The 25,691-nt window shown below is 42.4% G+C and overlaps 1 protein-coding gene across 1 annotated transcript in view; it reads right to left on the bottom strand.

Annotated features, from left to right (window-relative positions):
• The window catches only part of LOC124593713 (alpha-amylase 2-like), an 84,939-nt gene that overhangs the window by 31,125 nt on the left and 28,123 nt on the right, over positions 1–25,691 (bottom strand). The window contains exons 2-4 of the mRNA XM_047132022.1: positions 18,914–19,131; positions 11,672–11,823; positions 2,267–2,432 (exon numbers count right to left, since the gene is read on the bottom strand). Of these exons, the coding sequence (XP_046987978.1) occupies positions 2,267–2,432; positions 11,672–11,823; positions 18,914–19,084 (489 nt within the window). The 5' untranslated portion in view covers positions 19,085–19,131. The remainder of the gene's footprint in view (positions 1–2,266; positions 2,433–11,671; positions 11,824–18,913; positions 19,132–25,691) is intronic.

A 25,691-nucleotide genomic window follows, 5' to 3' on the forward strand; every position in this document is an offset into this window, starting at 1 on the left:
CAAAAGACGCGGGGAGTGTTGTCAATGAGAAGCAGTACCATCAGTATGGCTGGTTCAGGAGAGCTCAGTGCCAGTGTCTCGGTCAGCAGAGCTCCGTGACGACAATTGATGTCACCTAAGTAACTAATCCATCAGGAACATTTAAGCCATGTTATGGCTGCCCCAAATCGAGCGTTGGTACCTGTGAAGGAAACGTGAAGAAATAACCACAGCTAAACCAAAACCAAGCAGACGTCAACCAAAACCAGGCAGATGTAATGGACACCAACGGTGACCGTCGAGAATTGCGATGGGTGGTTGTCGAAAGCCGCCTGAAATCAGCGGAAAGACTCACTCGTGAGACTGAAAGTGCTACCAGCAGTTCAGCTAGGACAATGACTGAGCTAAAACCACACATACGTGTAGTCAGTGCTACGCAATGTTGGAGTTGCTGTAAAGAGCGAGCCATTGGGCAGTGGATGACCAGAAACGAGTGATTTGGCGTGATGAATCACAGTATACCTTTTGAAAATTCGATGGAAGGGTTTGAGTTCGACGGAATGCTAAGAGAACGTTATGTGCCATCATTTGTAGTACCAACTGTGAACTACAGAGGTGGTGGTGAAGCGTCATGGCAACATTTTACGTGATTCGGCTTCCAAATTATTACATGCGGAAGGATAAGAACACATTTTATTACAGTTTTACTGTGTACAGTAATGAAATATTTGTATCAGCATGACAACGGAAAGCAGCATCTGTCAAGCTATAGTTTGTGAACAATAACACTCCTGAAATGGACTATCGTCCACAGAATGCAGATCTGAACAGATCCGCCTCAAGCTACACAATATAGAACACGTTTCGCATGAGTTAGAACGTCGAATCCGCTCCAGAATTGTCTAACCTTCGGTTCTTGAGAAAGAAGGGGCTGACATTCCTCCACTAATATACAGACACCTCATTCTTCGTTCCTGGCAGAGTCACTGTCACCATAAAGGCGAAGGGTGGACAGCCCCCCCCCCCCCCCCCCTTACATTCACGTCCACTAAGAGGTGTCCTGATATTTCTGCTTATATAATGTAAACATTGGGCTGAACCCGTCTATAGAAGGCTTAACCTGTACACTTCAGTAGCTGTTCGTCTAGAAATGAGAAACCTGTAATGAATGAGGCAAACATTGGGTGAGAAAAATTTTTCGCTGCACAGTAAGGAGTCTAGAGAGGCCAAGGATGACAACACAGGAGAGCCGTAATCTTTAGATTAGAAAATACAGGTGTGCACCCATTCCACATTTATACCAGTGTAGGCAATCAGACATTCGTACTGTATCAAAAAGTTGTTCACGACGTATTTGATAAATGATCATGTAAAGTGGGCTAGGGACATTTGCAGGTATGCAATCGTAGATAACGCGATTTCTCATAACGAAGATGTGGAAAAAGATTTTTTATTTGTGTGTGTGTGTTTGTGTGTGTGTGTGTGTGTGTGTGTGTGTGTGTGTGTGTGTGTCCTTGTGTGTTTTAGCGTGGGAGAAGACATTACGCAATAGCTATAAATGTTGCTAAATAATTCCTTTAGCGAGAAGAGTAAACTGAATTGACCGCACGCACAAGAAACTTTGCAGATCGCTAGGGGACAGATCCTGCTAGACTTCACAGTAGAGACTCTGGTGCAGGACTTGGTACAGACACTCTTAGCTGCAGCTAAGACGTCACTGGAGACTTCGGTCTTGACCGCAATGAGAGTTAGTGGTAGCCACATCCACAGCCACTAACGCTGAGGCCTCGAAGTAGACTGGGACACGAACCAAGGCCCAGCGCAACATGTCGACTACACCGCAGTCGAACGGCCACACCACCGCCAGCCGGATAATGCCTTCAGTAACACTTTAGTGCCATCATCAATTTCTGGGGTCTGTGTCCTACTTCAGAGCGGGGTCGGCCTTGTTACTATGGAATTGGTGATGTTAGTGTGTGAGAGGGGCCGAATGCCCTGCTTGCCGTCACCCCGTACCCCCAGGGGCGGAATTAGTGTGCCCCAGGTGCCTGTGAGTAGTGTAAGCAATGAAACAGTGCGAACGTATTCAAATGTCTGTGAGTTGTGTAACTAAGATGGTAGATGGGACCATCCAGGTATTCACCTAGCAAGTTAGTAAGTTTAATTAACATTAATCTTAAAAATACGCTATCTTAGCTTGAGTTAATTCCATCACTGAGAACGTACTCTTTTGAACAAGTCAATGATTACGTTGCCATAGTTGATACAAGTATATGTAAGTTCTTACGTTGTTGGCGTCTTGGTAATTGGTGACGCTGCAGGGGGGCCAGTGAAAGTCGTTCTGGCCGTAGGGCACGTCTGGGTAGTTGTAGGCCGAGGGACTGCTGCCTCCCACACCGGTCTGTCCGCCCTGCGTGGCGCTCATGTGATTGATCACAGCGTCCACGTAGATCCTGCAATATTAGATGACAGGGTCAGCAGCAGTTGTAAAGTGCTAATTATCTTACCGCTAAAGAATTGCATCATCAAGAAATTTCACAATATGGCATCGTATACATAGTTCTTCGTCCGGTCAGTTGTTTTGCAGTGGCTCTGAGCACTATGGGAGTTAACATCTTAGGTCATCAGTACCCTAGAACTTAGAACTACTTAAACCTAACTAACCTAAAGACATCACACACATCCATGCCCGAGGCAGGATGCGAACCTGCGACCGTAGCAGTCCCTCGGTTCCGGATTGCAGCGCCTAGAACCGCACGGCCACCGCGGCCGGCTCAGTGATGTAATACACATCTAATACACTAGCCTTTTAAATTAGTTACTACAATGTTTGTCGGTGAATCAATATCTGGAGGACTTGGGATGGGTCATTTACCATGGCCGAATAGGATTCTTTTTTTGCTGTGTGTGTAATCCTTAATTTCATCTTCTAATGATCACTTTTTTTAAAAAAAAAGTCTCACGGGAGATAAGGAAAGGATCAGTAGTTTATTTCAGTTTCTATAACAATGTGTCACATCACCAACAACTCTAATCTTGCTGCAATTAAGAGCTCCTACAAGCCACACGGATCCAGACTCTGGCTCGTATGTGAAACGATGACTTGATGTTGTGAGGTATATTCTGTGGGACATGGAGATCAGTAATGAACGCGCTTGAAAGTAGTTACGAAAGCTTGTGTTCGTTATATCTGTGATGTCTGGCTCTTTCGTCGTATTTCACCATCACATGCTCAGCTATTCCGGCTGCGTGCAGACGAGGACAGATATATCCACATCCTCTGTCTTCTCTATTGTCTTGTCAATAAACTCTGTCCCTCTTATCCCTCCTCGACGACAACGCTGTTGTCTGAACAGTATGGCAGAAACAGCCACTCCCATCACAGCAAAATCTTTTCTGTCCCTCTCCTTCATTCAGCTACCTTACCAAAGTCCTCACCACTAGCAGGTACTCGATTCTGAAATAACCTCCTTCACTATATTTCAGAGCTGAATAACACCTTCAGCTTCAAGAGACAGTTAATGACGTACACTAATGAGCCAAAATATTACGACCACCTTCTTGATCCCCCCCATGAACCATGGACCTTGCCGTTGGTGGGGAGGCTTGCGTGCCTCAGCGATACAGATAGCCGTACCGTAGGTGCAACCACAATGGAGGGGTATCTGTTGAGAGGCCAGACAAACGTGTGGTTCCTGAAGAGGGGCAGCAGCCTTTTCAGTAGTTGCAAGGGCAACAGTCTGGATGATTGACTGATCTGGCCTTGTAACAATAACCAAAACGGCCTTGCTGTGCTGGTACTGCGAACGGCTGAAAGCAAGGGGAAACTACAGCCGTAATTTTTCCCGAGGGCATGCAGCTTTACTGTATGATTAAATCATGATGGCGTCCACTTGGGTAAAATATTACGGAGGTAAAATAGTCCCCCATTCGGATCTCCGGGCGGGGACTACTCAAGAGGATGTCGTTATCAGGAGAAAGAAAACTGGGGTTCTATGGATCGGAGCGTGGAATGTCAGATCCCTTAATCGGGCAGGTAGGTTAGAAAATTTAAAAAGGGAAATGGATAGGTTGAAGTTATAGTGGGAATTAGTGAAGTTCGGTGGCAGGAGGAACAAGATTTCTGGTCAGGTGACTACAGGGTTATAAACACAAAATCAAATAGGGGTAATGGAGGAGTAGGTTTGATAATGAATAGGAAAATAGGAATGCGGGTAAGCTACTACAAACAGCATAGTGAACGCATTATTGTGGCCAAGATAGATACGAAGCCCACACCTACTACAGTAGTACAAGTTCATATGCCAACTAGCTCTGCAGATGACGAAGAAATTGAAGAAATGTATGATGAAATAAAAGAAATTATTCAGATTGTGAAGGGAGATGAAAATTTAATAGTCATGGGTGACTGGAATTCGAGTGTAGAAAAAGGGAGAGAAGGAAACATAGTAGGTGAATATGGATTGGGGCTAAGAAATGAAAGAGGAAGCCGCCAGGTAGAATTTTGCACAGAGCACAACATAATCATAGCTAACACTTGGTTTAAGAATCATGAAAGAAGGTTGTATACATGGAAGAACCCTGGAGATACTAAAAGGTATCAGATAGATTATATATATATATATAAGACAGAGATTTAGGAACCAGGTTTTAAATTGTAAGACATTTCCAGGGGCAGATGTGGACTCTGACCACAATCTATTGGTTATGACCTGTAGATTAAAACTGAAGAAACTGCAAAAAGGTGGGAATTTAAGGAGATGGGACCTGGATAAACTGAAAGAACCAGAGGTTGTACAGAGTTTGAGGGAGAGCATAAGGGAACAATTGACAGGAATGGGGGAAAGAAATACAGTAGAAGAAGAATGGGTAGCTTTGAGGGATGAAGTAGCGAAGGTAAAAAGACGAGGGCTAGTAGAAGTCCTTGGGTAACAGAAGAATTATTGAATTTAACTGATGAAAGGAGAAAATATAAAAATGCAGTAAATGAAGCAGGCAAAAAGGAATACAAACGTCTCGAAAATGAGATCGACAGGAAGTGCAAAATGGCTAAGCAGGGGTGGCTAGAGGACATATGTAAGGATGTAGAGGCTTATCTCACTAGGGGTAAGATAGATACTGCCTACAGGAAAATTAAAGAGACCTTTGGAGATAAGAGAACGACTTGTATGAATACCAAGAGCTCAGATGTAAACCCAGTTCTAAGCAAAGAAGGGAAAGCAGAAACGTGGAAGGAGGATATAGAGGGTCTATACAAGGGCGATGTATTTGAGGACAATATTATGGAAATGGAAGAGGATGTAGATGAAGATGAAATGGGAGATATGATACTGCGTGAAGAGTTCGACAGAGCACTGAAAGACCTGAGTCGAAACAAGGCCTCCGGAGTAGACAACATTCTATTGGAACTACTGATGGCCTTGGGAGAGCCAGTCCTGACAAAACTCTACTATCTGGTGAGCAAGATGTATGAAACAGGCGAAATACCCTCAGACTTCAAGAAGAATATAATAATTCCAATCCCAAAGAAAGCAGGTGTTGACAGATGTGAAAATTACCGAACTATCAGTTTAATAAGTCACAGCTGCAAAATACTAACACGAATTATTTACAGACGAATGGAAAAACTAGTAGAAGCCAACCTCGGGGAAGATCAGTTTGGATTCTGTAGAAACACTGGAACACGTGAGGCAATACTGACCTTACGACTTATCTTAGAAGAAAGATTAAGGAAAGGCAAACCTACGCTTCTAGCATTTGTAGACTTAGAGAAAGCTTTTGACAATGTTGACTGGAATACTCTCTTTCAAATTCTAAAGGTGGCAGGGGTAAAATACAGGGAGCGAAAGGCTATTTACAATTTGTACAGAAACCAGATGGCAGTTATAAGAGTCGAGGGACCTGAAAGGGAAGCAGTGGTTGGGAAGGGAGTAAGTCAGGGTTGTAGCCACTCCCCGATGTTGTTCAATCTGTATACTGAGCAAGCAGTAAAGGAAATAAAAGAAAAATTCGGAGTAGGTATTAAAATTCATGGAGAAGAAATAAAAACTTTGAGGTTCGCCGATGACATTGTAATTCTGTCAGAGACAGCAAAGGACTTGGAAGAGCAGTTCAATGGAATGCACAGTGTCTTGAGGATATAAGATGAACATCAACAAAAGCAAAACAAGTATAATGGAATGTAGTCGAATTAAGTCGGGTGATGCTGAGGGAATTAGATTAGGAAATTGGACACTTAAAGTAGTAAATGAGTTTTGCTATTTGGGGAGCAAAATAACTGATGATGGTCGAAGTAGAGAGGATATAAAATGTAGACTGGCAATGGCAAGGAAAGCGTTTCTGAAGAAGATAAATTTGTTATCATCGAGTATAGATTTAAGTGTCAGGAAGTCATTTCTGAAAGTATTTGTATGGAGTGTAGCCATGTATGGAAGTGAAACATGGACGATAAATAGTTTGGACAAGAAGAGAATAGAAGCTTCCGAAATGTGGTGCTACAGAAGAATGCTGAAGATTAGATGGGTAGATCACATAACTAATGAGGAAGTATTGAGTAGGATTGGGGAGAAGAGAAGTTTGTGGCACAACTTGACCAGAAGGAGGGATCGGTTGGTAGGACATGTTCTGAGGCATCAAGGGATCACCAATTTAGTATTGGAGGGCAGCGTGAAGGGTAAAAATCGTAGAGGGAGACCAAGAGATGAATACACTAAGCAGATTCAGAAGGATGTAGGTTGCAGTAGGTACTGGGAGATGAAAAAGCTTGCACAGGATAGAGTAGCATGGAGAGCTGCATCAAACCAGTCTCAGGACTGAAGACCACAACAACAAGAACCTGCTTGATAGCTTGTTTGTCCGTCTTTGGAATGAAATACATCATTGATTTTGTGTATCAGGTTCAGAATGGTTCAAATGGCTCTGAGCATCATGGGACTTAACATCTAAGGTCCTCAGCCCCCTAGAACTTAGAACTACTTAAACGTAACCAACCGAAGGAAATCACACACATAGATGCCCGAGGCAGGATTCGAACCTGCGACCGTAGCGGTCGCTGTGTATCAGGGATCCTACAGTTTGTTGGTAGCGTTTTGGAGATATGTGGTATTAGATATCGACCCACAGGTCATGTAATAGGCGTAAATAAGGGCCCATTGATCTTCGCACGCAGTGATGATCGAGACGGGTTCCACTGGATTTACAGCAGGCAAAGCTGGTCACCGAGACATTAATGTGGGTTCACTATAATTCTCCTCAAACCACCGTAGCACGGTTCTGGGTCCGAGACAGACAATTTCACTGCTGAAAGATGACATCGCCGTCGAGAAAGACATCAAGCGTGAAGGGATGCAGGTGGTTCGCAGTTGTCAGCGTGTCTTCGATTACTACCACAGGACCCATGCAGGCGCGGGAGAATGTCTTCCATAGCATAATACTGCTCCTACCAACCTGCGTCCGAGGTGCGCTGCACGTTTCAAGCCGTCGTTCAACTCGATGACGTCGTTTGTGGAGGCGAGAATCGACTTAGTGCAGCAAGAGCGAACATGTTTCCATCGATCAACGGTCGAATCCCGATGTTCTCATGTCCACTGCAATCTTTACTGACGATTTCTTTGGATCAACATGTGGACACGTAGGGGTGGGCTGCTGCAGAGCTCCATGTTCAACAATGTACGATGAACGGTGAGCTCCGAAACAGTTGGCATTGTGTTCATTCCGCAGAGATGTCGCAGACTACCATCTACCCTACTTTACAGAGCAGACAAGCCTCCGAGCACCACTTTCTGTGAAGAGCCCTGGACGTCCAACCATTTAGAGCCTAGTGGTAGTTTCACTGTCCTTCCATCTCTTTCCGTAGATGCTCATGACTGTAGTACCTGAACACTAGAACAGCTTCGCCGTTTTCGAATAGTCGTTCACAGGCTCTCCGTAATATTAATCTGCCGTTTGTCAAAGTGGCGTATCTCAATGGATTTCCCCATTTCCATCCCAGATCTTCGCTAGGGCGATCCGTCGGCCCTGCCTACTCCGTTTACGTACTTTTGTTACTGCGGAAAGTGCCCGCAACGACATCAGGCGGCATACACCGTCGCGGTGATCATTTAATAGTGTTTTGGGTCATTTGTGCATCTACTACAGTGACAATAGGGATTACCGTTGTCGTTTGACATACTCGTTATCCTTGTACATTCTTCTTTCCAACTAGGTCTTAGTCTTTTTCCAATATATTTTAGTGATGCTGTGTCCTTAAATCTCCTATTCTAGGAACTCGCTACATCGGGAAACATCTATATTATATACCAATAAACACTTTTTATATCTACGACTATCATTATTGTTATTATTGCCATTAATATTATTATTGCTATTATAACTATTAGCGGCAGCAGCAGTAGTAGTGCAAGCACTGACAGCAATAACTTATTAACCCATAGTCAGTATTAATTATTCACTTTGTCTCTTAAGACACTCAGATCACTTTAATTCTAGTTGTCATATTAAAATTGTTATTTCTTGGATAACTGTGATGTAAAAAGGCACTGTAAGTTTTTGTCCGTTGTGCAATGCAAGAGAAGGTGTGATGGCCTTAACTGAATCAATGAAATATACAAATAACTAAAATAAAAAATATAACTCTTGAACATTAATGAAACACTAGCGCACAGCATTTCTCAAAAATTGACAGAAAAATGCATATTTTGTTTCGGTGTTTAGTTGAAATGCCTCACTATATTGGGTAGTCTCATGCACTAAACCACCATGATTAACATGCAATGAAAGTAAAGTAAAATACATACGTACTGTACCTGCAAGTATAGCGTCGTAGTTTCCACGTTTCACCTCGTATGAACCTACGCTCTTTACTAGAAAACAGTGCGCCATGGTCAGCAGGAAATGAGGACTCTAAAGCGGCCAAGCAACGGGTATTACTACCATATTTCCCAAAAACGCAGGGGAAAACTTCACAGTGGACGCATTATTTTACATTTTTCCAAGACAGCATTCTGTGCGGGCAGTGCATTCGATGACAGTAATAAAAAATTGTTATCGAAAGACTCCATCGAGTTTACCTGAAAGGTCCCAAATAAGTAATGTGTTTACCGAAGGAAATTCATATCGTGTTTAGTAACGACAATTAACCTCATTGTATAGTATTAGTTCCACAAAAGAATTCGTGCCCACATTAATTCAACTAGTGGGAGAAGAACTGGAGTGTTATTGGTGGTAATAGTAGTGTCAAGCGCTCAACGACAGTACACACCAGTGCTTGGTGTTTGATAATGGGAGTAAGGTTATTGTTATTAGTAGTAAAAGTAGCACTGCTTCAAAAGAAATATCTCGTCACAGAAGTCTGTTGCTTACAATAATTATAATTTAAAACAAAATATTAATAGGATAGTAATAGGACATATAGGAGAAGACTTCTAGATGGCACGGCCCTGCTCCTTGGCATATTATACACGGTGAAGAATGTTCGTGACAAAGGTTCTGGGATGGATCGGAAATACTACCCGGAGCCTTGCGTACCGACTTTAGAAATGCCAGTCTAACGGCATACTGAGGGAGCCTCTACGGACCATAGAGAGAGTACCCGGTGGCAGATTGTAGACATCAGATGGTCAATGATTTGTCCTCCTATGACACAACTGTTTGCGCACTCTCCGTAAATTGCGATTTATAGCCCATCCAAAAAACTTAGCTTGTCTCAAAAGTTAATCATATAGTTTGTAACATGGGGCAGTTCCAGAGACCACGGAGCTGTTCATATTTCTGAATGGAAAAATCACTCCCTTTTCTTCGTATTGGGGTAACTGAGAATAAACATGTTCTATCCAATACAAAATCAAAGATCTCGGAATAAAATTAATACCGAATTGCAATGACGGCAGGAATTCAGCGTTATATATCTCTTACAAAAATCACGATGTGAAATGTTCTGCATATTTAGTGGTACGTGTTCGAAATTTTTTCAGTAATAGCTACATAAATGGAGCGTTGACCTTTGATATATAATCGAAGAACTGCTTACAATATATTCGTTGGAGACGCGCGCAGAAAACCACGCTTTTCATCTTATAGAGTTCTTGCATTTTCCATTTCTCACTTGAACTGTTCTTTAACATTTTTGTCACGTTGAATGTGAAAGATGTTACTCAGTTAAGTCGTGAAAGCGGAGTTCGAAAATAAAATCGCCTTTTGCCTATCGCCATTCTTGAAAACATTGTATATTGGTTATTCTGTTGCGGCTTAGTTAAATTATTGACTCACATTTTTGAAAGTAATCTAAACGTATACATGGAATTTCCTTACTTGACAGTTCAGAAACACAGCTTTGGGGAAAGGAAGTTCAGTCTATTGCTGACGTGTCATGATGGAACACGAAGAATAGCGTGATGCTGATTTTGTGATTCTACATCCAGATTTATGACAACCACTGTAGAAACTTGCTGCTTGCTGTTGTAGGTACGTTATGTATTTTATGTTAATTCTGGGGAAATGCTTCATATCTGCGTAAATACAATTATTTTTTGATATACGTAAGAAGCGTTATCCCCAAGCCTAAACTAATCTAATAGTATATCTATTCTTAGACTGGTGGGACCGGGACAACAAATGCACTCGTACTCCTGCCTTCCACCTTGCCCCACGAATGTCCTACTTTCCTGACAAGCTGGTGATAAACATTGCGTCATATATCTTTTACTGCTCGATTTGTTGGAGGGTACCGAGCTATTACACAAGAGACCGGACTTTTGCGTGGTAAAAATTGTTATTATAACCTCTAAAACAACTAGTGAACTGTAATGAAAGCACTACAGTATATTAATTTGGCACTTACTTTGTGTCATAGTGACGAATTTCAGGTACCACCGTGTTCTGGGAATGACGGTGGATAAAGATGAATACTACGACCAGCACGCAGAAACCAGAGGTGATGTGTATGACGACCCAACGTTTCAAGCCCCTTGTGAATCAAATGAAACGTACATTTTCTGTCGAGGTGATCTCCAAGATCTTCTTCGTTTCAGTTTGTGGAAGCAATAGGCAGAGATTTACCTCAGAGACCATATGGATGACGTCGTGTTCTCCGAAATAGACGGACCACTTCGACATTAGTGGAATAGGGTACCTCTACAACACAGACCGCAGTGCACAGCAAATGTAGAAACAACGTTTTACTTGCTATTTGGGATCGTAACATTATTTATTTTCAGATGATTTACTGAAGCAGCAAACTACAATTCGTCGTCGATTCTCCAGTTTAGTACACCTCTATATTTTAGTTCTTCCCATTCAGCTTGCAATTTCAGTTACACAGATTATATCACAAAATATTTTGCTAAGTAAAGCAATCCAGTGACAGCCTTTACTTGACACTAAGTGGAAGTTTGCGATTCGGAATAATATAAAATATACTTATTTGTTACGTTCAACCTGATGCTGAGAATTTAAAAATTAATAGTGAAATGCGGACAGTTGTTTCTGTAACGCACTGTTCAAACACAGATCATTTAGAAGAAATCCTTTATTTCATTCGATAGAAACTAATCGCGGGCCTTCGTGAAGCCGTTTTGGGGTACTCGTTAGAAAATAAAGATGTGATTGCCAAGTTATTCACTTTCTATCGGTTTGAGACGAATCTTCTTGAGCTACTGCCAGTATTACGATGTTGTAAAGTAAGCTTTAAACTCACCGCACTCCTACGTTGTTACAGCGGTTGACCATGTCGGTGAAGGCGGCCTCGTCGCCAGAGCGGGTAATGAGCCTGTACGAGACTGGCTGGTATCTCTCCCACCACGGACGGTTGTCGCTCGGAATGGCCAGGTTCTCGTTTGGTGGGGACACCTGAAAAATGTCTCGGATAAACATCTCTGACCTCCAACAAATTTTATCAAAATACCATCAGATGCTCTGTATCTGTTTCAACCACATAAGACTAATACTGTAGTATTATCTTGTAATTTTTAACAATATTCAGTCACGTTCTGTACAAGCATACAAACATTACAGACTAAAGTGAAAAACATAGTTAGAGAACTGTATTTTAACTGTCAGTTCTACAAACAAGCCTTTATTCTCCATCGGTTGCGGTCCCTCACGCCATCATCGCAGAAAAAAAGACACCCATAAGATGGAAAAGCAAGAGAAGGGTGAAATGCTAGAGCTGATGTTTTTGCCCTTTCTTCCTATGCGTGATGGTCTGGGAGACCGAAACCGGTAGAGAATAAAGGTATATTTGTATAGCTGATGGTTAAAAACTCAGCACTTTAAGTGTCTGATGGCTACAGAAAGCTACCACGCTGAAACGTTACTTGAAAACCATAGTGCCTGCCAGCATTCTTAAGAAGTAAACCCAAAATGTCTGATATTTATTAGGAATCGCCTTGATTCTATTTCAGGTATTTCGTGTAGTCTTCATCTGCAATGAGAATCAGCTGCTCTAGCATGATATTACAGTTGTAGATTTTGCTATCTTGGGTGAGATGTCGCACTTTTCTCACTATCATCCCGCGTAACATACCTTTAGTCCCTCCGCATGCAGATATTTAGAGGACAGGAGTAGGGTGGGATGGTTTGTATGGTTTCGACGATGACTCCGATGCTAAACAGTACCGCACATACCAATCTCAGGATGCAAACCGCTGCTTGCAACTTGTTGTTAATGGGTAAGGAGAAAAGGCTGGCAGGAGAGTTATAAGGGTATTAAAACAGAGGGGGAATTTTGAATCTAAAAGCTAATGGAAATATGTGGTCATGTATGAAAGGGCACTACCCTTTATAACATAAAGTTACAAATTTTACTGATAGTTGAAAATTAGCAGTCGTGGAATTACCAGATGTAGAAGTATGAAACCGGAATTTGGTTCCAATAATTACACGTCTGTTGTCTGAAAGTGATAAACGAGATTTTACTCAAACCAGAGATTGAAAATCCGCTTCAGTTCTAAATTTCTTTTATTATCACGACCGGTTTCGGGCTCTCATAAGCCCATCCTCAGGTGTCGCAACTGTGCTGTGGCCCCCGAGCACCACGGTAGACGTGTACTAAGCGCGGTGTGCTGCCTATAAGCATTATTCAAAATAATCTCCATTGTTATTTATACATTTCTCCCATTTCTCCGGAAGGCTATGAATGCTACGCCAAAAGAACAGTTCTTCTTTGGAAGCGAACCAGTCAACGAGCCATTTTCGTACATTTTCATAAGAACTGAAGCGATGTTCAGCGAGAGCGTGTTCCAGTGATGCAAGTAGATGATAACCGGAAGGAGAGTCTAGAGAATAAGTCGCATGCACTGGTATTTCCCAAATGAAAGTCTCGATCGTGTCCCTGACCCGTTCTGCTGCGGCTGATGGGGCGTTATCATGGAGCAATATGACTTTCTGTCGCCTTTTTCCATATTCCAGTCGTTTTTCACGTAATGCTCGATTTAAATCGATCACTTCCTGTTGGTAGCTACCAGTGTTAACGTTTTCACCAGGTTTCAGCAGCTCATAATATATTACACCAATAGCATTGTCTTCTTTCCAAAGCGAATTAATATTGCAATGAATGTCGATGGTTTGCCTGCATTCACCCATGATTTACGACGCTTAGGATTCTCAAAATATATCCATTTTTCATCAAATGTCACTATTCAACGGAGAAACGACTTTCTTTCGTACCTGGCGAGCAGCATTTCACAAGTGGTCTTTCGATTTGCTTGCCGTCTTTCATTCAGTTCATGCGGAACCCAGTATCCCACTTGCTGCACCTCTTTCAACGGAGGATAAACGGCTTTCTGAGGTCACATTCAATTGTTCCGCGAGTTCCTATTGAGTTTGAACATCATCTTCATCCAATAAGGCTTGCTATTCGTTGTCTTCAAACTCTTTCGGTGATTTCCCGCGCTTGTCGTTTCTCATGTGAAAATCACCGCTTTTGAATATTTTGAAACATTAGGAACACTGCTTATTCCCAAGAGCATATTCGCCGAAAGCTTCGACAAGTATTTGATGCGATTCTGCAAGAGTTTTCTTTAAATGATAACAGAAAACCAATGCCGCTCGCAAATTGTAGTTCGTAGGCACAAAACTCGTCATGTGTACGGGTTTGAAACAGATACCGATGTGTGTAACCTGGGTTACTGTGGGTTGACATTCGTCGTCAGCCGTTACAGGAAGCAGATGGCGCTGCAGACGCGGTCTCCGGGCCCTACACTGATAGCTAGCGCCATCTACAGGTTTCATACTTCTACACCTGGTAACACAAAAATACCAGTAATAATTTCACCACTAACGAAGAAGAAAAATACTCTCATAACAATAAAAATAAAAAAGAAAGGTATAGGTTAGGAGTTTAGAAGACACTCGGTGAGAACGAAAACGCTGGAGACCGAAGCTGAAACTGACGAAATATTTAGAAACATGCGAATGTCTACCAATGTTTACAAACTATTTCAGTGCTATTAAACGCAAAGACAAACTTCATACCATGTCCTAGAAAAGGAAATTTGTCCATTTTATCATCCTTATTACTGTAAAAAATTGATGCAAACTCAGTTACATGTATCTATTTATAGGTAGGCCCCCACGACACACTCACACTGAAATTATACGAAAATGGCTCTGAGCACTATGGGACGTAACCTCTGAGGTCATCAGTCCCCTAGAACTTAGAACTACTTAAACCTAACTAACCTAAGGACATCACACACACCCATGCCCGAGGCAGGATTCGAACCTGCGACCGTAGCGGTCGCGCGGTTCCAGACTGTAGCGCCTAGAACCGCTCGACCACTCCGGCCGGCAACGCTGATACATTTGAGTACGCAATGTGTCTGCATCAATGGCACTTGCAGCCACTTGGACCAGTTCTGCCACTGATACATAGCGCATAAGTAGTTCTTTCGTCACCTCAAAAGCAAGGTTCAGTTTAAAGATGAATGTTGAGCGTTATAAAATGAGGTTAACGAGGTATGTAGCATATCGACTGTATTGGGTCCAAAACTACGCCACAGTGGAAGTGAGCTGCAACACAGCCAGCCACAGGCAGGCAAGATTGTTATGCTTTGTGAAGCAAAACACATCTCACAGGCGTTGCCAAGCAGAGCCAGCTGGGTGCTGCATAGAAACAGCCAATGCTGCAATAAGCTAGTGGAAGGACAAAGCCTATCCTTACTTGCCACCGTGGACGTGTTCGGTGTACGTGCCAAAAGCCCTAAACGAACATAGGCTGGAACATATAAGTACTCAGCTATTCATGTACTAACATATTCTCGTCTCAGTATGACAGCATACACCATAAGCCTGTAACACCTGGAGCGACATCCTGGAATCCATTAAGGGATCTGCTGTTCGACCACGGAGTGGGGCAGCCTGCCGTGAGTCACGAGAGCGGTCACCACAGAAGCAGAGAGCTGCTGGTTTGCTGGAGGGAGGTCACGGCTGCCTCCAGGGTACCGCCATCTGTGTTGGCACGGTGTCATCACGGTTGCAGCTGGGGACATAAATAACAGCAGATTCGAGTGACACCACGCTGGGTTCTGCTGTTTCTGGTGTCAGCAATGATGGACGTCTATTATTTCGCATGAGGGGCAACTGGACACCTCCACCAGGCTGTTCCTGATGTACTACAGCTGAGGGCCAGAATAAAGAAGTTAATTAACAAAATTTATTGTGATCCTGATGTCTCATTTCACTCTCATGGGTGACAATCCATGGGCCATCTAACTCCGGTGCCGGGTCATTGACGTCGCCTTCTTGGAGCAGTGTCTGAATCTACAGCGCTACAGGCTTTGGTACAGTGAGTACAAAAAATTTTTCGTATGGAGAAAATATTTGACAGTTGAGCTTTTTCTAAAATAGATTTTATTGCGAGTAGAGAACCTCTTGATTTGTATAGTTTCAGAGGTAATGGAAGTCACATTTGGTGAGTGCCTGTTAGATGTTCACAGTGTAACCTTGAGGGCCACTCAGCACGATGTACGGAATCAATTCCAGTAAAATGTTATACATGTAATCGTCAGGGGCCTGTGATTAGGCAATACAAAAGGTGAACTGATTAAACCACGAACAATCACACTAAGACTTGATTCACACAGTTGTGTGCTTCAGTATACTGAGAAATCACTTTGTTTCAGTGTTGAGTCTAGATTGCCAGTAGAAATTTTGTGTGTGGTGGAAGCGTTAGAAGAAAATGAAGTGTTATATTAGGTGGGTTGCTTAGTTAAGAAAGGTACTGTATGTATATAAGAAATACAGGCTGTTTTTATAGACAATTTTAGTGCAGAGGGCGTAAGATTAACAAAGGGGTTGTTAATCGCAAAAAAATGTATACGCTGGAAGAAAACCGCTGGCCGTTGTGGCCTATCGGTTCTTGGCTCTTCAGTTCGAAACCGCGCTGCTGCTGCCGTCGCAGTTTCGAATCCTGCCTAGGGCATGGATGCGTGTGATGTCCGTAGGTTAGTTAGGTTTAAGTAGTTCTCTGTCTTGGGGACTGATGACCTCAGATGTTAAGTCCCATAGTGCTTAGAGCCATTTGAATTTGGAAGAAAAGCAATGGGACATGAATCGTGTCAGCGATGTACAGTCACCGGACGCCACTGAAATTGCGTTATGGAGAAAAGTGAAGCACCCAGAGGGAAGTAATAGGGAACGGATCGAAAAATTACTTTTGGAATTTAAAGATATATTTTTTCAAAAACGGACATTACCGGCTATGCGTATTACATAGCACTGCATACCAATAGGAAATGAATCACCAGTCTACCGAAAATCATACAGAATACCTAGGTTCTTACAGCCAAGTTTGGAGGAATTTATCGATGAACAGCTGAAAGGTGGAATAACTGTTGGGTTGGAATAGTCGTTGTGCCAAAAAAATCAATGGATGGAACACGAAAATACAGGTTTTGTTGTAATTACATATATCTAAATACGGAAACGCCAACCCTTTTCCAAAGATCACAGAAACCTTGGACCATTTAGGGCAATGCAAATATTTTTCAGCAATGGACTTGAAGAACGGTTATCGTGAGATAGAGGCTGCACTGCGGGATCGATACAAAACAGTGTTTTCGGCACCCAGAGGACATTAACAATTCAGAAGAACGCCATTTCGATTAAGAAAAGCTCCTGCAACTTTTCAGAGATTGTTGCGTGGATTAAGCAGAGGTTTAAAACCACGGCAATGCTTAGTGCCTCTCAATGACATAGTCGCCTGCGGGAGTGACATGGAACAGTATATGCAGCGATTAAGGGTATTCCTATGGATAAAAGCAGCGAAGTTAACATTGAGTACAGAAAAGTGAAAGTTTGTGACGCAAGACGTAGCATACGTAGGTCATAAGTAAAGAAGGGGTAAATACAAACCAAAGATTAATTAGAGCTCTACGTGAATCTTCTGTACCAGAATCTGTAAAGGAGTTGCAATTGCTCATAGGCGCCGCGAACTGTTTCCGCCGGTTCTTAAAAGTATTTGCGGATATTGCCAGACGATTGACACGGTTGTTAAAGGAGGGTACTAAATTCATGTGGTCAGAAGAGTGCCAGCATGCTTTTGAAGAGCTACAAAAGCTTTAACGTACAGTCTGATATTGGTATTTCCGGATTTTAATAGAGAATTTGTTTTATCGTGTCATGCATCAAATCGTGCACTTCGCTGTATGTTTTAATAAGAGGTAGAAGAAGTAGAACATGCGTTAGCTTACACATCGAGAGAACTAACCTCTGCAGAAAGAAATTATTTCACAATTGAGAAAGAGATTTTAAGCCGTTTTTATGGAAACACATATTTCAAATGTTATATGTAAAGCAAAAAGTTTAGAGTAACAACAGATTATGGGGCATTAAAATGGTTGTTGGGGTTAAAAGATCTAAGTGAGTTAAGACTAAGTGAGTTTGATTTCGAAGTGACATGTAAAGCTGGGAAGAGGCAAGAAAATGCGGATGCTTAAGTAGAAAACTAGCAGTATTACATATTTGGGGCAATGAGCGCAAGAAATGGCAGATTGCACTGAGAGCGGATGACGAATGTAAGAACTGTTTTAACCAGGTTGGGATACTGTGCGGAGAAGACAGGTTGCGACTGTCATTAGTGTTACCAGAGATGCTAAGGAAGAGTGTTACAAGAAGCTTATGATCACATATTAACGAGCCATGGAGGTTGCAGATCTACCAACAGAAGAGTAGCAGGCAGATATTGGTGGAGGAATAAACAGATGGACGTAAACTTTTGTGTGCGGAATTGCTTACAGTGCGCACAGAGAGCGGATTTGTGTCGAACCAGAGTATCACTGCAGAGGTTACCTAAAGCATTAGCACCATTCGAATTTCTGGGTACTGATATTATAGGTCCATCCAATAAAACACCTGCAATGGATAAATATGTACTCTCAATCATAGATTATTTTCAAAGATACGTAGAAATGGTCGCGATGACAAACCAGCAGGCAGTAACAGTGGCACCAGCACTTGCGAAGAAGCGGTTCTAGGCGCTTCAGTCTGGAACCGTGCGACTGCAACGGTCGCAGGTTCGAATCCTCCCTCGGGCATGGATGTGTGTGATGTCCTTGGGTTAGTTAGTTTTAAGTAGTTCTAACTTCTAGGGGACTGATGACCTCAGATGTTAAGTCCCATAGTACTCAGAGCCATTTGAACCATATTTGAACTTGTGAAGAATTATATACTGAACCTTGGAATGGATTTTTATTAAGACTGCGATACAGATGCCGGCTTAGCTTAAAATACTATAAACTTTTTTTAATGATACGGCAGTAGCTATAATACTGGCAGTTGCAAACGTCAGACCGAAAGCAAAGGATGAGGAGGGTGAAAGAAATAGTAGCTGGAGTTATTAGAACATCTGGTCCTGGTTATTCCATTTTAGGAGGAGGTACCTGGCGTGGAGTGTAATTAATTAGGTATTCTTCATAATGAAAAGTAAGGTTTTCGTTACCTGCACACCGGCGTAGCCTTTGGGCGCGAGGAAGCGCTCGCACTCGGCGGCGATGTCATTCCACTTCCACTCGAACAGGTGGACCATGGCACTGCGGCCGTTCGCCACGTTGGGGTCCCATTGCGCGCTGGCCGCACCCAAGACTACCAGGAAGGTCCACAAGGCCCGCATCGTCGCTTTCTTTGCCGGCAAGAGTAACTTGGGGACTCCCTTGGTCTCTATTTATACAAAAAGTTAATTTTAGTGTTGCAACAACACTGCCCAGTGATAACTGCGTATTGATTGAGAAATGACCTGTTATTTAAGGTCAGAGTACAGATCAGTGTGGTTACAAAATGTCCATTTTAGTGTTGCAACATCACTGCCCATTGATAACTGCGAATTCTTTGAGATATGAGCTGATATTTAAGGTCAGAGAACAGATTAGTGTGGTTTCGTGATATTCTGTTTACAGGAAATCAATCAAAAGGTAATTATCCAAGATTTTAGCGATGATTAGAAATTTCTTAAGCAATGTAGATTTTTAATACCTAAAATCCTAATGTGTATAGAGCACCGAGACATCACGAACAAACAAACAAATTTTTCAGTTAATTACTTGTGTCAGAGTGTCTAAGGAAATAACATGTCTCGATACCAGAAGGAAGGAAGGAAGTTTAGGGTTTAGCGTTCCATCGACGTCTAGGTCGCTGGAGACGCTCGACACGAGAGTGGTCACTGAACTACTTAGTGCATTGCCAGTTAGTGATAATTTCAAATGTTGAAACGTCCGAAAAAATACAGGGTATTTCAGAATGTTTTGATGATTTAAAATTTGAGAAACACAAGCTACAAACACGATAGAGCGACGGTGGCACCGTCTATTAGTAGTGGAGAGAATCAAGTTTCACCCCAAATACAGGTCAGTAATCGCCTCGTACTGGTCGAAGCAACATTGCGCGTTCGCAGTCGAGTGCTATTTTCACTACGGCGAATGTGTCGTGCGCGTTCAGCGTGCCTTTCGTAAGAATTCCTAGATGTAGCCGCTTTATCCAGTTCCTGCTAGTGAAACAACATTGAAATTGGTAAGAAACCTCCGTGAAACTGCCAGTGCATCGAATCGAAAGTCAACCGGCCCTCGGAAAACCGTGAATTTCGAACGTGTGCTTAGCAGTTTACACGCAAACTCTCGTCGTTCCTTACGAAAATGTGCCGAAACGACCAGAGCGAGAAGCTTGAAACAGTTAAAAGATCGAATTCACGGTTAAATTGCCAGAATTACACAAGTAGTTTTGAAAGATGTGTTCAATAACTAGGTGAAACGGCTCGAGTGTTGTGCAACCTCAAATGGTCATCATTAAGTCAATGTAATACGTAAATCTGAATAAATGATGTATCCTGTCTAAAATGTTCAATCTCGTTTCACGATTAGTTGGTGTGTTATTCAAATTGGAAATCGTCCAAACAATGTGAAACAACCTGTCTTACACACCTTGGTTTTTAGTTTAGAATATGATGAAGTGCTTTCCAAAAGAAAATTCTTGCTACTCTTTTCGAAAAAGAGTAAACCCCAAAGTTAAAAGAAATTTTCAAGAATTTTCCGACTTAAGCTTTGGAGTGGGGGACGACGGGCCATGTAATTGGATGCGTCGTTTTCTCTAAAAAGATGTTGATGTTCTCCTGAGTGATTTGTAGGGATACCAAGGAAACCCACATCTGATCAATCGATGAACGCGCTGCTAAATCAGCGAGACTTATACTTCATCTGCAGCACACTAATTTGAGGGTCGATCTGTTTGCGGTGCGGGGAACCACGTGGAACACAGGGGTCCCACGAAGGCGACTCTGCGCTACATCGCAGCCAGAGTCAGCAGCAAGCTGGCCCCTTCGGGAGTATACAACTAGTACACTAGAAACGAGACACTTATTAAGACATCAGCCTACATTTATACACATGTTATAGTGACGACTATGACACAAGCACTTACATTTTACGTAGCTTAATGTTTTGTCTTTCATTGCATAAAGTCAGAATCACTTTATCATAACCTAACGAAGCAACTCCTTTAACATTTTAGACTCTCTTGATAATCAAATTCCCATGCTATGAAACAGTAGTATCAGTTTAAGAAAGACTGTACTTCACAACATTTTATTCGTGTTTTAGCCTTTGTAATAAATGTACTTGTAAGACAATAACACAGGTCAGTACATATGATTTTGTGCTACTATTCTAACGCGATAATAACACCGTGTGTTATACACTCGTATATATAAGCTCGTAGCTTTTTGAGTTTTCTGACCTAGTCCTGCTTATAGGTAAGCTTTATATTTTTGTCTTTTTCATATACATTGGCACGCAAAACTTAAGGTCGAAAGTAACTTTCGTATGATGTGTCACTGTCGAGTAACATAGCTCTAACAAGGGAACCTCCCCATCGCACCCCCCTCAGATTTAGTTATAAGTAGGCACAGTGGATAGGCCTTGAAAAACTGAACAGTCATCAATCGAGATAACAGGAAGAAGTTCTGTGGAACTATGTAAAAATTAGCAAAATATTTAAACTGAGTAGACCATGCGGAAGATAGGCAACATCAAGGATAATACTAACACCAAAACGTCGTGGTCCCGTGGTTAGCGTGAGCAGCTGCGGTACGAGAGGTCCTTGGTTCAAGTCTTCCCTCGAGTGAAAAGTTTGATTCTTTATTTTCAGTTTATGTGACAAACTATTATGTTTTCATCAGTTTTTTGGGAGTCACTATCACATTCACAAGAAAACCTAAATCGGGCAAGGTAGAAGAATCGTTTTACCCATTCGCCAAGTGTACAAGTTAGGTGGGTCGACAACAAATTCCTGTCATGTGACGTACATGCCGTCACCAGTGTCGTATAGAATATATCAGACGTGTTTTTCTGTGGAGGAATCGGTTGACCTATGACATTGCGATCAAATATTTTCGGTTCCCATTGGAGAGGCACGTCCTTTCGTCTACTAATCGCACGATTTTGGGGTGCGGTCGCAAAATACAGACACTAAACTTATTACAGTGAACAGAGACGTCAATGAACGAACGGACAGATCATAACTTCGCGAAAATAAAGAAATTAAATTTTCAGTCGAGGGAAGACTTGAACCAAGGACCTCTCGCTCCGTAGCTGCTCACGCTAACCACGGGACCACGGCGATAATCAGCTTACGCTCTCCTTGATGTTAACTATGTTTCACATGGACTACTCAGTTTCTATATTTTGCTTATCTTTTTCACAGTTCCACACAATTTCTTCCTGTTTTCTCGATTGATCTTCGTTCAGTTTTTCAAGGCCTGTCCATTGTGCCAACTTATAACTAAATCTGAGGGGGGTGCGATGGGGCGGTTCCCTTGTAAGTATCTTGGACCATACATAGACAAAACTACTACAATATAGTAAGGAAGGTAACTGAAAGAAATACGTAATGAGATGAAGAGAAATGAGATTTTTATTGACGGACAATTACTACAGTGAAGTTGCCTTTATTTATGAAGGCCTTTAGGACATTACAAAAGGCGGAACATGATTCTTAATAGGAGCTGTGGTCGCAACGGACGATAGTGCATGGCCTCTAACGTGCTCCGATGTTGGCCACGAAGAAGTTAAGGAGTTGTTGTAGTCCGTTCGACCAATATCCTCTCGCTCCAAGAGCTCCTTAACCTGCGCTCGTCCATGCGGTCGCGCAAAAAAAAGTAAAATAAATAAATAAATAAATAAATAAAAATTATCCAGCATTATGGAATGTGATCATGTTCACGGTCAAGATGTTATGGTATGTGAAGGTATAATGTTGCACAGGCGTACTGATCTCCATATCATGAAACACAGCACACCCACCGGTTGTTATTATGACTCTGTGGTCTTTCCCTGTGTGCGTATTTCCATTGGAGCGTATGGCTCGGACTTCAATGCACAACGGCATCGAACTGTGCAGGTCGAGGAGGTATTGGAAGAGAGGACATTCGGCGAATGTAAATGAAACGACTACAGCCGTCTTTATGATCTTATTGTGTAGCTCCAGTTTCAGCGACTTAGTGCGCCATCTTCAGGTTGCAGCTGATGCTGAAGGGGTTATTATGATCTACATAAACGCTGCATCAGTGGCCGACATAACTTATTTACGCGAACTATCTGCAACCGGCAGTTGATCATTTGAGTTACATATGGTCTGCGCAAACCAGCATCAACTGTGGCCTGTAGATGTCGCACTGAATCTTTTAAACTGGTAGCCACAAAATAAACAAGAAGGACGGGTGTAGTGAACGACCACGGTCCCTAAGACCTCCAGTCAGAAGGATGGACATACAAAATGTTCGGCGAATGGGCTGATCGGCCCGTTCTCCCGACTTAAATCCAGTCGAGCACTTATGGGATGCTTAGGGGGACACTGCAGCACGTACAAATGCACCAACGAACATCCAGCCGTTGCCATTCGCGCTGGTAGAGGAATGGAACACCCTATCACAAGAACTCGTTACCTACGTTGTGGCTAGACTGGATGAACGTTGCAGGAAATGCATTGCCTACCTTGGAAAACACGCACCCTATTAGGAACCATGTACCGCCTTTTTTAACGTCCAAGGTACCATCATTAATCGTGGTAACTTCACTGTAATTACAGTCTGAACAAAAGTGTCATTTCTGTTCCATTTAACGAGTATAGTACACTGTACCATACTGTACTGTAACAGTTCTTTCTAAGTCTGGTAAGAGTTTCATCGAACTATGTTACTTCGCAGTGACACATCATGTCAAATTTACTATCTTCCTTATGTTTCGCACACCAGTGTATTTTCATAAATAGATTAGAAAAATCGGAATAAGCATTGATTTTGTTTCTCTTGATTCAAGTGTTATATCTGAGGTAAGGCCTAATTTGCCTGAAACCTGTCATAACAGTTACAAAAAAGCCATCTACAATATTTTGTTCATAAGCTAATAAAAAAAAGGATCACCGACTTCTCCTGCATCAAAACAGCGCCTTGCTGAAGGTCAGACAGTGGTACTAACCCCACTTCCCCTAATACGAGACTAATAACTTACGAGCACGGTCTATTCTCTCAGTCCGATATATAACGCCATGCGAAACGACTTGTTTATGTTTGTCATGTATGAATCCAAAAGTGAACACACTAGTGATTTTGCTACATTCTCAAGCCAATTTTTTGTGCATATGCTTTGGGGGTTTGTGTGCTGTAACCATTCTTCCAGACTTAATGAAGACATCGCCAAAACTATGGATACATCAAAGCTATGGAACGTAAATAGTTTTCTCCTGTAAATAAAGATAATATTCGAATGTGTTTCATCCGTGGAGATATCAAGTTATTCTAGTAATTGGTGACAGAAAAGAGAATCCATGGGGTCACACACGTTTTTCTGGAACCATCCAACAAATTTGCTGAAACTTTTGTACTCTTAAACATCAGTGAGTACTCACTTTAGTGCACTAAATAACGAATCTTTAGATTTCCTTCACACAACACACACCCACTCCGGTAGCTTCGAGTGCTAGCACACCACTTCAGGGTTTTGGAGACGTGAGCCGGTTCGGGACCGAAACCGCCCAGCAGACCAACGACAAGGTCCGATGTGCCGGCCACCATGGACGCGATTCTTCAGGTGGACTCTGACATCTAACTGCAGGAATACCGGGCTAATTCTCACAACGCAGTTATACGATTATCAAACATTTCAAAAACGTCCTCACACTTAAACATGGGAAAACACTAGACGCACAAGAGGGGCACGAATTCCGTCGTAGAGGGGAAGGCACGAACAGCATGCGGGCATCCTCTACCGCTAACGTCGTCAAATCCACAATAACAACCCTATCCGGTGCAGACCCGTGAAAATGGCAATAAGAATTCATAATATACTAAAGTACATCTCTTACAGTTTTGGGTCCAATGTAGAGACTTTAGAGGCTCCTTACATATTTTGAATCCGGCAATTCAGTCCAAAGCTATTAAGCAATTCAGTAGGCGATTTTTAAACCTAATGACTGGAATTATGTGGACGACACCTCTGTAGTATGGCCACATAGGGCAGCAACCTTATTTCCTTCCAACCTATATCTACGGGCTATGAACTGCCATCGCCAATCTCATGGCAGTCGTGTACTACAGACTCTTGCTCGTAGATCTAGTTTTACATCCAGGAAGATTATCAGCAGATCTTAACAATTTTCACGTTGTGTTTGTACAAAACGGGTACTCTGATAAGCAGCTTCGAAATGCATTTCGACCTTCTCGTCCTAAAAATGAAGAACAGCCACAAGCAACGGACAACTTTAGGATGATGGTTTTTTGTAACCTATGTTGGTGGCGTGTCCTTTACGATAGGTAGACAGCGGAAGAAATATAAAATAAAATGTGTCACGTGCCCAACTGCGCGAAGGCAAACGATGCTTGAAGACAACACAGAATTGTGGAGACCAAGTACATATAAAACCCCGAGCCAGTGTCGGTAATCATACAATGGCCAGACGTGTCGCTCTGATAAATCCGCTGAACACAGACGTCACACCAGGTGAGGTCAGCCATAATAGTCTGACGTTGCTGAACACTTTCTCGACATGGAACATATCATGAACTACTGAGAGGGAAAGATCGTTTCGTCCGCCTCCGCGTACAGAGATCCCTTCATTAAAGAAGCAGTCGAAATACGTGTAAGTAACGTTCTGATTAATAGAGTCTCGGTATTTCAACTTAGGACGGCATGGGACTGTGCTGGCCGGAGTGGCCGTGCGGTTCTAGGCACTACGAT

Source organism: Schistocerca americana, chromosome 2 (assembly GCF_021461395.2).
Source record: "Schistocerca americana isolate TAMUIC-IGC-003095 chromosome 2, iqSchAmer2.1, whole genome shotgun sequence".
In the NCBI taxonomy this organism is placed as follows: Eukaryota; Metazoa; Arthropoda; class Insecta; order Orthoptera; family Acrididae; genus Schistocerca; species Schistocerca americana.